A 17,687-nucleotide genomic window follows, 5' to 3' on the forward strand; every position below is an offset into this window, starting at 1 on the left:
GGCCCGGTGATTTGTGACTGTAAGTTAATTCACCCCTGCCATGCAGATCTGATCCACTGCCTAATATTTACTTAAATTAAGTTTGTTTTTTCCTCCCTGCTAGTTCTCACAGAGGGATGTGTCAGACAACTGTATGGCACAACCTATAATACAAAAACTATCCCCTTTATTTATCTATATCATTTTATTTTATACAGTAATGGGTTTTTTTATGTGTGACATGGCCGTTACTGTTTGATTTGTTGACTTGCACTGGTCTGTTTTTTGTTTGTGTGTCTTAGCATTACGTTTTAAACCTGATTTAATTGTGGTATAACTTAAATAAACTACATAAATGATGTTGCACCAAACTTTAAGACCAGCTTAACATTATGAAAAATCTAATTTAAACCTCTCTTTAAATGTCAGTTTATTCTGAAACGTAATTCAGTATTAACTTTAAACTTAAACTTGAAGAGGTTTAACTTTTAAATAGCTGTCATTTTGAGAGGGATGGAGCCAAATAATCAGGTTCCTCAAAGAAAGTTACAGACAGAGTAAACCTGATTGAGTTGTATTATGCTGCTGTCACTGGACGAACAGGGAGTCTCTTTTTTCTGAAGGTAAAAAAAGTGTTTTACTTTCTGTACTTCTGTCTACGTCTTATCTTCTATTATTTGAAATGATACACACTTCCTGTCTCCTACATGGGCGTGGACATGGTCTATTGTCTTTCCCCCCCATCCAAATAAAAGCAGATTGGGTTTTGTTTGCATAATGAATTTACATCGTCTTTAGATATTTACACAGCTAAAAGGCATATTTAGCATTACAAATATGGCTAGGGTGTTCGTGAACGTTAAATATCACTGAAGTGTGTTGCTGAGACAGAGAAAGGTTAATTGTTATTATAAGTACTTCTAGATCCAGTTAGCCTTGTCACATGCAGTGTCTAATCCAAAAGCAGCCTTTTTAAGTCAGTGCTCTGATGACATTTGCCGGTGATATTTCTTTAAACACTGGCCTCTGACGACCCTTAAGTGGTGCTGGTGAAGCTCTGGAGGATCCTTTGTGTCTCATATTTTATTTACAGAACAACTTCATCACTCAAATCTTACAAGTTTTTAGATATTTTCCACATGAAAAGATCTGGGTGGTTTCAATTTGAATTTAGATTTACACCAAACACCAAATCATGTCAGAGTCATTTTGATGGCTCACCATTTGAGATACTACTCATCTTTTTTGTCTTGATTTCTTTTTTAAATTTGTAAAAAAGTGTAAAAACATTATTCTTTTATTGGTCCTTTTTTCTCACACGAAGTGATTATTGAATCATTATTAGAAGAAAAGTAGATTATTAAGTTTTAAGCATTTCCATTTAATAAAATAAAAAAACTCTCTCTTTATATATATATTACACACATTACATTGTCTTTATGCACTTTGGGAGGGACGAATAAACAACATGAAAAATATGAAATACAGGACTGCAAATATGATATGTCTAGAGCTTTTATTTTAAAGGTAAGAATGGAAGGAGTGGGTCTGGTCTGCGCTGCCTTTGTCAGGGTTGAAAGGGGTAAGAAAGCTTGCTGTCCTGGTATTTCATAACTATAGGAGCAACTCTGCCTGTTCTGCACAAGGTAAAGATTGTTAAATTGGGGAGGAAAACCCTTGAGAGGAATAGTAGTGAGGTGCTTCCCCATACAGCTTGTGTTTGGCACTGGCTCAGTTTTCATTAAAGTGGGGAAAGGGGTCACCTTACTGCAGGAAACTAGGCCGTTCATTCATACATTGTCGTGCATGAAAAGTGCAGCCTGTGGCGAAATGTGACAGAGCAGCAGAAACCCCTCTGGTAAGAAGGAAGTGGTCATTTCAATTCAAGACAAATATCTATGTCATATACATACTGTAGACACATGCATGGGTGCACATGTGTGTCTGCATATGTAGAGAGTATACATGCGGCATGTGTGTGTGTGCTTAATAGTACATGATAGATAGGTGCATCTTCCATATTTAAAGGAAGAGCTGGAATGTTATGAACCAAAATAATGCTTTGCATTTATGATTTAAAGAAAACAAAAGCAAAACTCAATAAAATAGATCTTTCAGGAGTCCAGAGAGTTATATTTCACCTTCTATACTGATTTTATTATAGCTTAAAGAGTTGAAGTACAAGGACTAGTTTGTTAAAAAAGCATAAAAAGCAACATATGTATTCATTACTTCCCAAAAGTATAGTATGAACTGTATTTCTGTCTAAAAAAAGAACATTTGCTTAATACAACATTGGAATGTTAGTTTTTGCAAAAATGCCTTCTCATATCATGCAATAATCTACAAGATGCACTTCATTTGAAAATGCTGCTATCATATCAGGCATTCATCTTTAGCCATCGCTATCGTCTGACGAGGATTTAGTTTAAAACGTGCTTGTAAACTGGCTACTTGTGAAACAATCACACCTTAAGTAACTGGTCTGACTGTAAACATCAGGCAGTGCATGGAAAAGGAAGTCATGGCCCGGATATCTGGCTACACCGAAACCCCAGAAATATGTCCCCTTGCAGCTAGAGGCTTAGACGTTTTCAGACCGATAGCCAATGAGTTCTGAGATTGATCAGGCTTTCAAACACAACATTAAAAAATGCTTCATTAAGGATTGAAATAAAAGAGAATATTGTTTTTTTGGTTATTTTTGTCTTCTGTGCATGCACTGTGTTGTTGCAGACACAACGTGATTTAGATGCGCTTTACAGTCTGCTTAACGTAGCAAAAAGCCGCTGTGGCACAAGTCAATGGAAATGATGGGTTTCAGAGCGCAGTGTTGCCGTTGTCATGTTCTGGTGTGTAGACGGCCTTTCTTGTCTCAAAAGAAAAACGGTTTTACATATAAAGGTCAGTTTATGAGTCACAGGGAATCCAGCGCAGCCTGTGAAAGCAGTTTTAATATGTCTCTTGTGAGTTTTTACAGTGTGGCCAGAACCACGACGCATTTTTCCAAATCCGAAGTAAGTTAGCGCAAAAGAACAATTCAGCGTTCATTCAGCAGCACTTCTGAAATGAGGATGAACACACGGGGACAATCAGACCGCAGACATCTCCCCTGCTAGACTGCAGTCATGAGTCTGGGATGGTGAGGAGAGTACGAGGCCTTGTTAGGTTAGAGCCGAACAGGGTAGGAGCTTGTTTTTCCCCTTTCTGAGAGCACTCGGCTGCACATTATTCCCCACATGGTCCACTGGGAGACCAAGAGACCCACTTTCCCTTCAGTGCCCAATCACAAACACAAAGTAATGACGAAGTCTGAGCCGAGGAGGCTGAGGACCCGTGTGGTTCGCCTCATTTCAAATGACCAGCACCGGTGAAAGTTCAGTTTGGAAAGCAGCATGGGGTGAATGACTACAGAGTTGGGGAAAAAGTGGAGGCATTGAATGAAATATTGCTGAGAATAACATGAATGTTGAATAGAGTCAGGTGGATTTGTGCGACTTTGTGAGGAGCAAGCATGAGGAGCGAAAACTTTGAGGAGGACCGGCTCCAGTGTTAAAATGATAAAATGATCCATGGTAAATTTAGTGATGTTGAGGCTCAGATGCTGTGAAACCAAAAGATGCCGAAACACATTTGTATAACAATAAATTGACTATTTAGCATCATATTTATTCATACAGGACACACAGGAAGATGTGTTAACTCATACACTCTTATTAGTGGAGTAGATGCTGTAGATTTGACCTTTGTACTCCTCACTATCACTCCGGAGAGCATTGGTGGTAACAGAGGGTGGCATCGTGCATCTGATTCAGTTTGACGGATTCGTGACCACCACCACCTCACCCGCTGATTTCATTTTGGCCGGGTTTGTTTCAGGTTAGTGGCTGTGTGCTCACAGTCAGCAGCTAGTGCTAAAGACTGTGCCACATGCATCATACACGGGGAAAAGCTGCTTTAGAAGTGGCAGAGCAAAATGTCACTGCGTACAACACTATGCGGAACATGGTCAGTGTCTATCAAGCATACACAGCTCAGAGGGAAAACAATTACAAAATCACAAGGCAAGACTACACTGCAGTGATTTGAGCAAATGTCAGACGAAGTTGTATGTTGCGAAGCCTTATTAATATTTGGAGGTATTATATGTCTAAGGACAGTGTAAGTTTCCAGACAACGGGTTTGTGCAATATACAATAAGAAAACTGTTCATAATCAGGATTTTCAGGCATGATTTTAGAAAATTTGAATATTTAATTTGGGTCAGATAATACCTGAAATCAAACAATAAATCTACGCTACAATCTTTTTTTAATGTTAGCAAATGGATCAATAACTATGTGCAATGTGAAAGAGGGCATTTATGTTGCTGCTCTCTGCAAGAAAAAGAAAGAAAAAGCTCAAAGGAGCATGAATATTCATCAGGTGAATGAGGACAAGACTTCAAATTATTGGTAATGTTGCTCTGTATCTGCTGGAATTAGAAACTGTTTGCTAACACGTTTCCCATATCAACATGAAAAGGTGATGATATGTCAATGAAGTGTTCACATTTCATTTCTGCTGCCCCAAAGTGGCCAAAATATCAGTTCTTCCTCATTAAAGCCACAGTGTTTAATGTTTTATGTGGTTCTTCTGAAGGCAGATTGCAGAAACATGTTGGTTTCAGGGAATCCATTCAAATGTTAAGCAGCTGAACTCTATTCTTTCTTGTTAATCTGCCCGTTCAAGTATAAATAGTACAACAAAGCATGACATAAATTCAATTGCAGCTTTAACAGTGTAACCTATGCAGTCATTGCAAATGCTGAAATGTGTTCTTTAAAAGAGAAATGTCCCCTTAACATGAACAGGTGTATCAGCTTCACAACCCCTCATTTCTATCACTTTGCCTCCAATTAGCAACTTCATTACTGTACACACCGAGCAGGAAAAATGACATTGTTCTGCAGACATTGTTAATTTCCCTGTTCAGTGTGCGCTTTGTCATAAGCTATTACATGAAGGCAGTGATCAAAGGTGTATCCTCACAATCAACATATTTATATATATTTAAATATTTATACATCTTCAATTGTGATAATCTTAGAAACACTCAAAATGCATCTAATGTGTATGTGAATATACAGTGTTTGGTCAACAATTATTAGTTGAGCCTTTAAAATGGTTTTAAAATGTTAACTTCAACTTTAGATTAAAAGTTTTTTTCCCATCATGTCCATTGCGTTTTTGATTCTCTAGCACTTCCTCCCATCCAGTGGGTTACTCTGACCACTTTGCCTGTTTTCCTCTTGAACACAGCATGGAGGAGACGGTGCGGACGCTACTACAGAACCAGGACTCACTGGAGGGGCCCAAGGTGGACCCACTGGACCTCATGAAAGCATACAAGGTACAAGCGGGACCACTGGTCACTAAGTCTTTTGGTATTATTATGGTTTTATAACACTGATGTTTATGCTGTTCTTGCTCTCACCATTTTGATTTGAATCAAATTAAATATTGTCAAGAAACTGAAAAACTTGTTCTGAACTGGCAAAAAAGTTAGATGATAAAGTGAAACAGTAGTTTGAGCTTTTTTTGTGCCCTATTACAGAACTGTAAAATATGGGAGCAATTGATTTTTTTTTCCACTTTTCATCATCCAGATTGCAGATATAAATCCTCTATGGATGATTTGCCATTAGGTTTACGATTGATCTTTTTCAGATGATGGCTTCATGTTTCAAGTCACGTTTATAATTTGCTCTATCAAGATTGAAATGTATGTAACAAAAAACGCAGCCAATTGAGATGAAAGCTGATTCATTTAAAGCGGTGTTCATTTCCTGGAGTTAGCACTTAAAATACAAAATAAAAAAATGTAAGTCAATACCTACTACAGGGACACTTGAACCCTTCGGAGGAAAGTCAAGGCTTCAACTGAATCACTTCCCTGCAAATGCAGAATCGCAACGACATGTGAAAATCATATTTGAACCCCTACCACTGAGCTCAATATCACTACCAGCGTTTGCTCCAGTGCTGCTGCTCTCTGTGTTAAAAACTGTTCAAATATCTCCTCTCATGAATCCCTTGCATACTCCTGCGCTTAAGAATTCAAGGTTGAACAGAGCAGTCATAGCTTAGTACAAGCTGGAGTCCTTTTTCTGGCCATCTGTTGAAGGAAAGTCCAACATGCACTTGTTTGAGTCTTCATCCTGATCCACCAACTGCTGATGGAAACATTTGTCTCTCTTTGTCTTAGCAAATGTTCCACTCTCTTCGTCTGCCACTTCACACTGGGCAGGAAGTGTACACCCAGCTTGTCTGAACTTGTGAGCCGGAGCGACGGTTCTAACCAGAAAACGGGCATTTGTTCAAACAAATAAAGATGTTTCCCTTACAAGTGACCCCCTGTTGCTGTGCAGAGAAGACTATCCTGTCTGATTAGCAAAGACAGTTAAAGTCGTGTTGTTAGATACAACATCATTTGACTCTGGAGATAGCCGATTCGGTTCTTCTCCTAACAACAGCCTGTCTAGTTTAAGTTTCCTAAACATTACCAGAGCTTAATAATAAAGGGGAAGATCAAAATCCTAATACAGTATTTAAGATTAGATTGGTATTTTTTAACACTGACAAAACACCATAAAATGAATAAAAGTCTATAAAAGCATTCAAATATAGGCGGAAAAAATATTCAATGAAACAAACAAATAAGGACAATAAAAAAACAAACATATAGCAGGGGAATTACCTGTAGCCTAAAACAAAACAAAAAGAGTTATTTTATGTACCACTCTGCTGCCCTCAGTTTCTCTTTTTCAACAGAGAGCGTCATTTTATACTCCAATTAAATCCAGTTGTTTCTTCTTCACCATACGCCCGATCCATCTGTTAAGTTTCAGTCAACTCAACCTGATGTTTTTCTCATTGAAAGCATTCATATGAAGAGAAAGAAAGACTTTCAGTGCCCTACTTTTCTGGCAACCCAACAACCAGTGTAAGCCGTGGTCTGAAAGTGCTTGTTATTTTCTTGAATTTGCTTTGCCCAGCTGTGTTGTATTTGGTTGCCGAGTGCAGAGCGTGTAGTGCACAGGTGGGAGGAGTGGTGCAAACAGGTGGAAAGCTCATTCAAATGAGGCACTGTGAAGCAAGTTGTTGAGGCTTCTTTTGAAAATTGGACATTGGACTTTACCTTAAGAATAGACGTTACGGTATTACTTCTTATCAAACGAGAGTAAACTTAATTTTGGAGCAAATGCGCAGCAATAACTGAATAATGCTTAAAATGTTAATAAACCATTTAAATGAATCACTCTCCAACCAGTAGGTGCGTTTGAATCAGCATCAAAAACATCTTTCAATGTGGTCAAGGCAGGAACATCGTTATCAGTCTGCATTTATCTGTAAGTGAAAATGAGAGTTTCTTTGTCCACGGCTGCTTTATACCGAATGAATAGCTTCTCCTTCAGTTCACTGAGTCCCTGCAGCCATCTGAAAGCAGCAGGAGACAAAAGCAGGACAGCCTTTTATTGGAGAAGAGCACTGTGCCATTACACGCAGCCATCCACTGAGTTTACCTTCATCAAATCACATGCAAAAGACCTCAGGCTGCTACAAAATAACCACACACACACCTCTGCACACATAAGACTGGTCTTTTACAACTCAGTGTTCTGTAGCGTTCTGTGGAGACGTCAGATTACCAGGGCTCATTAATACCTCAGCCTCCTTTTCAATTGTTTAAATGATTGTTAAATCAGCCTTTCATTCTTTATTCTTGACTTTAAAAAGAAATATGATGTGACCATTTACAGCATGAAATAACTATTATTATTAATTTAATTTGACTAATTAACGTTAAAATCCCTGGCTGTGGGTTTGTGATGCTGTATGTTCAGATTACGTTGCTCGGCATCCTCCAGAGAAGTACAACAACATGATTTTCTGGATACGCTGATTCTTGGTGTTTAACGATGAGACCAGCGATGTGACTGGCTGAGAGCGTATTTATAAGTCAACACACCCTCCAATTTATATTCCTCTTCACCCAGCCTTTTTGCACTTTGCTCCGTTGCGCATACATCAACCAAAAACAGCAGGTGCACTTGGGTAGTTTTGGGGATGTAACTAGTCAACCATACAGCTCAGTGAACCAAAGCTCAAAAAGGCTGCAATTCTGCTGAAGCTTCAAAGTAAGTGTTGATTCCCCAGTGAGACTGACAGTACTGACAGTTGCATACATAACAGGGGGTCATTTGATGCAATGTTACCAGTGAAAGTATACTGGGTTTATGAACTTTGAAGTGAAGTGGAAGTTTTATAAATGCAGTTAGTGGCATCATTCAGTGTGTCGTTTATCAAGATTTATTGCTAATATAAGTGGAGCCCACAATGATGAAGAATGTATTTTTCATTTCTTTGTGACTTGAAGGCATGCGTCTTTGATCCGCTCTCGCTGCGTTTCAGGACAAACTCCTGGAGGAAATGTGGAAGCAGCAAGACAGTCTGGAGGGTCCCGCAGCCACGGCAACGGAGATGCCTGCCTCGCCCGAGGCCGGCGGAGGGTCAGATGAAAATTCAAAGGACAGCAATCCCCTGCTAGAGCGACTCCGAGCCCTGGAGGTAAAGTGGATTGTATGGTCCACTTCTTCCCCTTCCCCCTACTGTTCCTCATTTCCCCACTCCTCCTTTTCCCCATCCCTGAAACGTCACATTGATCGATATATTGAGAGTACCACTCTTTCTTTTTATCAGACGTATTTCAATAGAGACTTGGAATAATTGGGCAGCTCAAGGACGGCACACAAGGCTGTTATTCCAAGGGCTGAACATTATTGTACTGGTTACATTATGGTCTGTCTGAACACTACAACATTTTTCTTCCTATTTAGGAAAAAGGAAGGATTACAGGGTAGAAGGGTAGTTAAAGAAGTGACATGGCGTTAGTCAACACTTTGATTGGCTGTTTATGCAGATTGATAAACTAATTCGCGCTTTTTTCGGGTAATTTCGGCTATAGGTCAGGTCGGCAAATCACAGCCTGTGGACCAAATCTGGCCCTCCATTAAAAATGATTTGACCCGCTCAGTAAAATCTTACTTTTTTTTTTATTGGCTTTAATCAAAACCTTTAGGCGTACTGCTGTACTATAGCTTCGTATTGATATTTTTGTTGTGTCCGACTGGGTTATGTGGTGAAACTTGCTTGCTGAGGGCTAGACTACATTCCATCATTAGTGGAATCTAAGATGCATAAAAATAATTCAAAAGCTGTCTAAGGTACTGAATTCTTTAAGAACAATGTAGCATGAAAGTTTGTCAGTCATCAAATGAAAAGCATGAACTTGTTTGAAGGAAATGATCATTAACCACCGTTGCGTGTCATTCACAGCACCCGAGTCTGTGTAGCTTTGTTTACCCGTTGAAATACCAGTGAGCCGTGTAGGTGAGAAACAAGCACAATCAGTGTTTCATCATGGCTCTATCCATCTTTAAAAATGAGATCACAGAAAATGAGACCCCATTATGCTGCAGAGCGGTGCAAGGGGCAAGACGGGGAACAGTGGGATACAAAGGAGTTATTCAAATCAGAAGGTGATAATTAAAAAGCTGACAGGGTACTTAACATTTGCAGCCAGTGTTCCAGTGAATGTACAGTGTGCCTCGCTGTCACACCTTGCCTGCTAAAGGTAATAGGACTTGCCATTCTGTGAGAGGTCTCCCAGCTATTATTGATCACACTTTTATAACTACTGCAAAGGCAAGCCTAAAGGTAAAATCCACCCCAAAACGGAATTCACTTTGCTAATTCTGCATCGCATGTTTGTTTTTTTTTACTGGATATTATTTTGTGATGATTGTATTTGGTAATGCTGTTTTAAAAAATATGATCAGTAATGACGATTGTGCTTTACCTTAAAGGGTTACTTAGTTGTTGTTTTTTCAACCTGGACCCTATTTTCTCATGATTTGTGTCTAACTGATGCATAGGGACCACAATTTCTGAAATCGGTCCGATACTGAGCATGAGTGCTGTAGACAACAGCAGCTCAGGGCCAGCTGGCCCTGTAATTTACATTCACTAATAGTGCTTATTTCTGCCATGGCAGGCTCTGATTGTTATTATAAGTGTCTGACAACATTATGGAAAGAGTCCCGCTCAAGGAGAAGTCTCGAGGTGAGGATTTTCCATGTCATGGCAGAATATTTAGATGATTAAGATCTTTGAATTCAATGGCCGCCCTTTGCTTGTTTATCTGGGTCCTAGTATAGGGATATTCTGATTTCACTACAAGATTTCTCCTTGAGCGGGACTTGGACACTAAAACAAACAGACTGGATCAAACGAAAGGAAAATAAAAACTTTTTGAGTCTCTGTAGGGTCCTTTCCATTTTGTTGTCAGACAGTTATAACAACAATCTGAGCCCGTTAGAGGTATCCTTGCATGTAGGCAGCTCGTTTGCCCTCGCAGCTCATTTAGCGGTTGCATATTACAGAGTTATCCCTCACTGCTTTAGGAACATACATTTGTTTACCAATAGAATTTCATAATTACACTTCTACCACATACCTGGAACCTTTGCTGTAACCATGGCGCTCTTTTATGAAATACATATGAAAAAAATAAATTCTTGGCTGATCAGGAGTAAATTCGTTAAACACAGAAAAAGCATTTTTTTATTCTAAGAAAGCAGGGATCATCATAGTTTGAAGCTTAGGCTCACACTCTGTATTTGACACGTTGGGAGAGAGAATGTATTGGAAAACCTGAGGACATGCAGACAAACAAGTCAGACAATTTTAAATTGCAAAAAAACATTTACGTCCTAAAAATTGTCCTTGTTCCAACATGCATAGTGAAACAGTGCACTATGCAAACTGATGGCATTTGTGAGTAGCCTGACTTTTTCTGAAAAAAACAATGTATAACATGCCTTGCTAAAACTTGTAGTGACTCTGCTGAAAGCCTGTAAATTAAGTGAGAAAACCAAGCAAATGATTCAATTCAAACTGACCAAACAGCAAATACATCAGCAGATTTTCATTATTTTATTGATTGATTGCCAGCAGCATACGCAAACCACATCATGCAGGCATCAAAGCAAATCTCATCACTGCAAAGACAATAAAGTTGCATCTCACGTCCTGATAACGTCACAATAATTGTGTGAAAGTAATTACCAGTGTGGACGCTTGCTGAATTTTCACCAGCCACCATTTCAGTGATATTTCACTGATATTTAATTTCCTCTGCCGATACTGTGGTCTCATGCTTGCATACTACTAAGCCCGCATAACCACTCTGTCATTAGTGATGATTTTTTACAATAAAGTGCCGCCTTAAATTACATACATTTTCTTGTCTACTTTGTTGACCCTAATGGATCATTCTGAGTGTATTTTGTGGTTTCCATGCCGTTGCCTTTTCATGGTGGCTGCCTTTATTTTATGATTAAACTTTAACGCCGAACTGGAGAAACATTACAAGGTTTTCCATTTAGTTTGAAACTACTTTCCAGTCATTATGGCACACTTGGGTACCTTCCATATAATCTACCATGAAAAACTGAAAGAAAAAAAAAATGCTTAAGATCCACAAATAAGAATGAAGCGATAAATGATAAAAACAAACTGAGCTTGCTGTTCTTTTTGACCGAGGTGAAGTCACTGACTCCTCTCAGCCCCTCAACCAAAAACTAATATTCAGTGGAATTTGACAGTTAAGTCTGAAACACTGATTGATTCGATGCTCGCTGCGGTTCAACCGTGATAACTCTGCAAAAACAAGGATGAGGGAGCATGGTGGTAAGCACGCAGCCAAACATTTACATCTTTTCACATGATTTATGTTTACATTCTGGATATTATTTGTGTACTTTATGCAGAGGCAAAAACAGTTCCTTCATTTTTATAAATTAAGATTTTAAATGCAATATATATTGAAAAAAAGGTTGTTTTCTTAACCTGCAATCTACTGCATAACATGTGAATCAATCATGCTCATTTGTAAAGATGCACTGCTACATCAATAGCAAGTGTGAGCTCACGCAACCCATACTACATAAGGCTCAAACACTTAAAGTTCAAACTCATAACTTGGACTTCCCTGACCTTTACACAGACCAGCTGCAAGCCTTCAGGCTGATCTGTGGCCTTTAAACACCGTCCAAAGATTCCTCTCTTCACGTCTTGTGTGGACCATTGAGAACCGGGTTAAAATACTGCGGTGATTATCTCCGGCTATCTCCTTGGGTTTGAAGACAATGCTTAGCTGTGAGGCGGCCACTTATTTCAACCCTGCTCACATCTGCCATTATCAGCCATTTCCATGATGTTTTGTGAGCCTGTTGTTCGGAGGAGCTGCCCACAGCACTTTAGTGAAAAAAAAGCCACCTCAGCCTGGCCTTTAAGATTTACTGGATTAATCATTTTCAGTGGAAAGTCACCTCCTAAGTTACAAGAATGTGTTTTTTTGTTACCCGTCGTGCAAAAACTCAGTCAGTAATTGAATTACATCTACCTCAAGTGAGTAATACAGATACTGTGAAGTTCTGCCCGATGGCGTTTGGATGCCTGAAATTTAAAGCTTTGTTCATTTAGATCTTTCTCCAGTGAACCAGCAAACTCTACAGTGCTGGGAGAGAGCCTCCTCACTATCCATCGCTCTGCTTCACTGTTTGTCTGAGAGAAGAAAATATCATCAAAGGCTCACAGTTATAAAGATGCTTGTCTTTTTTTGCAGGAATGATTATATTATGTGTTGTGTGTATTTGATTCTCAGCTGAGAAGAAAAAACTATGTCTGGATTTTTCTAAATTATATTTGATGTAATTCATGCAGTTTATCTGTCTGTGTTTTCTACAGGCTGAGAACTCTGCTCTGTCAATGGAAAACGACAATCAGAGGAAGCAGTATGAACGCTGTCTGGATGAGGTGAGTGTTACTGTTCTCACAGCGCAAACATGTCCTGTGCCTTGTGGGATTTGACTATCTATCTTTACTGCTTGTACTGCTACGCTCCACATGCCCCACAATACATTTTCAAACAGTGGTACCATTTAGCTTATCTTGTATTGGAAATGACAGATGTATCTCATGTCAGTACTGGTTTGCAGTAGCAAACGTTGCAGGGCAAAATATAATTGCTTGTGTAATATTTCCACAATGGCAACATAATGCTAACAGCTGATTCCCTACTTCATGTCTGTGGGGTTAATATGAAGTCTTAGCCAGGATTTGATTAGCTTAGCTTAGCACTCCAAGTGAAGGAGTTCAAGAACCTCGGGGTCTTGTTCACGAGTGAGGGAACAATGGAACGTGAGATTGGCCGGAGAATCGGAGCAGCTGGGGCGGTATTGCAGTCGCTCTACCGCACCGTTGTGACGAAAAGAGAGCTGAGCCGCAAGGCGAAGCTCTCTATCTACCGGGCAATCTTCGTTCCTACCCTCACCTATGGTCATGTGGACCGGGTCATGACCGAAAGAATTAGATCGCGGGTACAAGCGGCTGAAATGGGTTTCCTCAGGAGGGTGGCTGGCATCTCCCTTAGAGATAGGGTGAGAAGTTCGGTCATCCGTGAGGGACTCGGAGTAGAGCCGCTGCTCCTTTTGCGTGGAAAGGAGCCAGTTGAGGTGGTTCGGGCATCTGGTGTGGATGCCACCTGGGCGCCTCCCTAGGGAGGTGTTCCAGGCACGACCAGCTGGGAGGAGACCCCGAGGGAGGCCCAGGACCAGGTGGAGGGACTATATCTCCAAACTGGCCTGGGAGCGCCTCGGGACCCCCCAGTCAGAGCTGGCTGACGTGGCTCGGGAAAGGGAAGTTTGGGGTCCCCTGCTGGAGCTGTTGCCCCCGCGACCCGATCCCGGATAAGCGGGTGAAGATGAGATGAGATGAGATGAGATGAGATGAGATGAGATGAGCTTAGCATAAAGACTGGAGGCAAAGGGAAACAGCTTGCTCATTAATTAAGACAGTATTCTACTGATTTGTCACTATACACTCCACTATAAGTTTGGATAATTATTAACTTTCTAAAGTTTATTTTTGTAGGAACTTTGGAAGTGTGTGTATCATGTTTCCCATTTACGCACCAAGCTAATGCTGTAGTGGTAATTAAACAAACGAGACCCAAAATGTTTTAGAGCTTTCAAGGTGCTGGCTGGTGGATCTTTTTCACTTTAGACTCTGCCAGGCTAGCTGTGTCCCCTTGCCTCCAGTTTTTATGCTAAGCTAGGCTAACCTGGTTCCAAGCTCCTGCACATTTATGAGAGTGGTATCAGTTTCTACCCCTCACTCTTGATAGGAAAGTGAATACAAATCCCCAAATGTTGAACAATAATTCTCTAACTTTTAACTTCAGGCCAGACAAAGTTATCTGTTGGTTAGGACTATCAGCTTCTAGCCAGAGACACACTTACACTCTCAGACTATTATCTACGGCGTTAGTGAAGTCCATAGAGGAGAGCCAAGAGAAGGGATCATCTCTAATTGAAGTGGACAGACAACAGAGCCATGGGCGATATAAGAATGAGAGCTGGAGGAGTGAGCCCCACCGCTCAGGAGGGCCGACTCTCAGCTCCTGCATATGGCTTGTCTGCCTGCACTCCTTCTCTCCCTGACAACACTTTGATTGTCTCTCCATCTCTTTCCCTGCTTTTCCCTCATCTCTCTCCAGTCAGCAAGACTGATCCACTTTATTTTTTTAGCGGGCTTCACTAATGGGCTTGTTACCATGGAGATTGCTGCCCATGAGAATTTAACATACTCTGGTTGAGGACAGAAATTTCAGAGTTTCAGCTGTGGGATGAATTTCTCTTCTCCTGCTTTTCAGTCTTATTATGCACATTAATCTTTTTTGGGGGAAAGCATTCAGAAGGCTTCCTGTCATGGTGTGAATGAGCCGAGGCAAGTTGTTTTGATAGATAGATGAAAGAGGCAGAGGGGAATCATTTTGAAGCACTCAAAAGTGGAAACATAGTTATTATTCCAGTGTCAAGGTATAGTGTATGCTTCCGCTTCAGACATTATAAGCAGGAAAGAAAACATATCAGATTATACATTTTTATATTAACAATAACAAATAAACAAAATATTTTCCTTTTCCATCAAATATTAAGAATAAAAACAGTTTCATCAGTCTGATGCATGCATTCAGGTCAGCAGACACATTTTGTAGGAAGAAAAAGAAACATTCTCTCAAAAAAGACGTTTGTTCAGATTTTCTATTTTTTTTATTCTATTTTGTTTTATTTATGTGCTGAGAGTAAAGTTACGTGGACTAACTGCAGGGAGGCTGCTGTGTGATTTCACTAAATCGGACTTTGTGATGCAACACGCTGTCAATTTGTCCTCACAGCATCTTACAAGCCTCTAGATTCTCTGTGATGGTGTTTGCACTGGGTCATTTTCATTTACAGTCTCTCACCATTTCAAAGCTCCACAGAAAGTTCTGAAATCCACTCTAAAATAATGACCACACTCATAATGCATTTTTTTTTTTTACATATTCTAACTGCCTTTTTACAACTCTCTTCAAGGTGGCTAACCAGGTGGTCCAGGCCCTCCTCACACAGAAGGTTTGTCTTTGTCTCTGCTGCATTGACGCATCGTTAATCCAGTCAGCCATTAGAATCCGTCAGGGATATGATAACTGTCACAATGATGAGTAACTGCATGTCACGAACATGGAGAAAGATTAGCAGCACATGTCAAACTGCATGATCTTCAACAGTAGAATCTTAAATCCTTTTGGGGTTCTTTTTTTTCATCCATAGACACAAGTCAGACTTGAGTCATGGATCTGATGGCTTTAGAAAATAAAATAGGAAATAAATGTAAAAGTAAAATCCCTATAAATTCCAAGAATTAACCAATACCAGTATCAGATAACGGGCCGATACTGACTCAAATAGCTTGATTGGGTATCGGGGACATTGGGGCCAATCTATTTAATTAAATTCTATATGTATATGTATATGATTACATATATTCATTTTCTTCTACCCTTTGAATATGGAGTCCTTTGTTTAGATACATTAATGTGTAATATGAAGATTCATCTGCAAAATGCCTGTGATCCATATTGTTTTTTTAACATAGTTGACCATGTGTTAGAGCACTGCCGTGTTCATCTTGCATGAATACAGCTTTGAGTCTTGTTCCTGTTGAATTAGCATCTGGTACACGTGGTAGTGCTCTGAAATATCCCCGTCATTCGCACTTATCTGTCCATTCTTCTTCTCTCTGGGGGGTTTCTAGGACTTGAAAGAGGAGTGTGTGAAGCTGAGGACCCGTGTGTTTGACTTGGAGCAGCAAAACCGCATACTGAGTGTGCTGTTTCAACAACGTGTCAAAATGTCCACGGTTCCTGTCTCCCAGGTAGGAACACATGGCACAATGGATACAAACAGGCACTGACAGAGCAACCCTGCTTCAAGGCTTTTTGAATTTTACATGAGCAGTGCTCTACTTCTAAAGGTTACTAACTTTATAAAGGACCACGAAGAGAGAGAAGTCTACCCAGGGTGCAATTCAATTTAAATTGTTAGGCTGTACAGATTTACTGTCGGATTTAGAATTGGTAAAGGATTTATTTGGGCCTTATATTCTTCCTTTCTTAAATAGTGTTGTGTCAAAGTAGTATGCTCCAGTGCACTGTAGGTCATCAAACAAGCATTAAAATCCCTTACCACTCTCTTCTTTTATGCTAATCATGTCAGAATTTAGCCTAATAGTGAGCCAGACCTCTTATCCAGCTGTAGCCGGAAAGAGAGCTGCAGAGTTGCTCCTGTTTCTCTAATTGGAATGCTCTCAACCACAGAGCAGTAGGGATAATTGCTTTAAACCTATGCCTTCTTGTCGTATTGTTCGCCATCATGTTTAGTTGTAGAGCTTCACCACTAACTGTACTGTAGAACTTTGAAGCTGCTCTTATCAATAGCACGCCTATGGTGCGTGCATATGCGGATACATGTGCATGTGCTGTACACTTAAGGGTTGCAGTTTCGGGATTTGAAAATATGATCCCCCTAAAGTTAATGCAGATTTAAGGTTAGCTTTAGGTTGTTACCTCCACTACACAGTCCATCTACATTCGTTTTCTTGTTGTCTATTGCATGAAAGGGCAGTCATTGCTCATGATAGGAAAAGGCTTGAAAAAGTGTTTTGGTTGACGGATATCACCAAGACAATGGTAGGCACCACATACAGTACATGTAAATGAAATACTGATGGAATTTTGAGCGTCTGTTTAGGACACAAAAGTCAGAAAAAATGGTATTCAAGGAAGTTATGATAACGCTATAAAAACGCTGTTCTCTTCATGTTTACTATTTCACTGATGCTCGTGTGTCTTTTAAAATTTTCATGATCCGCCTGAAAAAACGAACAAACTGCAGTTGTTGTTTTTTTTTCTCCTTTGCAACAACAGTAATATTCAGTATGACAGCACCTTGTAACGTTTCATTTTTCTTCTAAACTTTTCCTCCAGCAAACAGTTTGGCTGATTCGTTTTTTGGAATTGTTATAAGTATTTTGAGGTGTATTTGTGCAACCTGATGACAGGCTTGATATAGCTACTTTGATCAGCGTGTAACAATAATGAGGCACCCCTGCTCTCAAGGCTCTCACCATGTTTTGTATATATATATATATATATATATATATACATACTTGTTCTGCAGATCCCCACAACAGAAATGTGTTGCAGCAATTATGTGTCC

General features: G+C 39.9%; 1 protein-coding gene across 2 annotated transcripts in view; it reads left to right on the forward strand.

Annotated features, from left to right (window-relative positions):
• The window catches only part of LOC137868337 (nck-associated protein 5-like), a 58,964-nt gene that overhangs the window by 15,729 nt on the left and 25,548 nt on the right, over positions 1–17,687 (forward strand). For both annotated transcript variants that reach the window (XM_068705067.1, XM_068705070.1), the window contains exons 3-7: positions 5,281–5,371; positions 8,434–8,589; positions 12,832–12,900; positions 15,504–15,542; positions 16,225–16,344. In XM_068705067.1, the coding sequence (XP_068561168.1) occupies positions 5,281–5,371; positions 8,434–8,589; positions 12,832–12,900; positions 15,504–15,542; positions 16,225–16,344 (475 nt within the window). The remainder of the gene's footprint in view (positions 1–5,280; positions 5,372–8,433; positions 8,590–12,831; positions 12,901–15,503; positions 15,543–16,224; positions 16,345–17,687) is intronic.

This window comes from Cebidichthys violaceus, unplaced genomic scaffold (genome assembly GCF_023349555.1).
Source record: "Cebidichthys violaceus isolate CVI_PGR_0920_01 unplaced genomic scaffold, fCebVio1.0.p SCAF_11, whole genome shotgun sequence".
Taxonomy (NCBI): Eukaryota; Metazoa; Chordata; class Actinopteri; order Perciformes; family Stichaeidae; genus Cebidichthys; species Cebidichthys violaceus.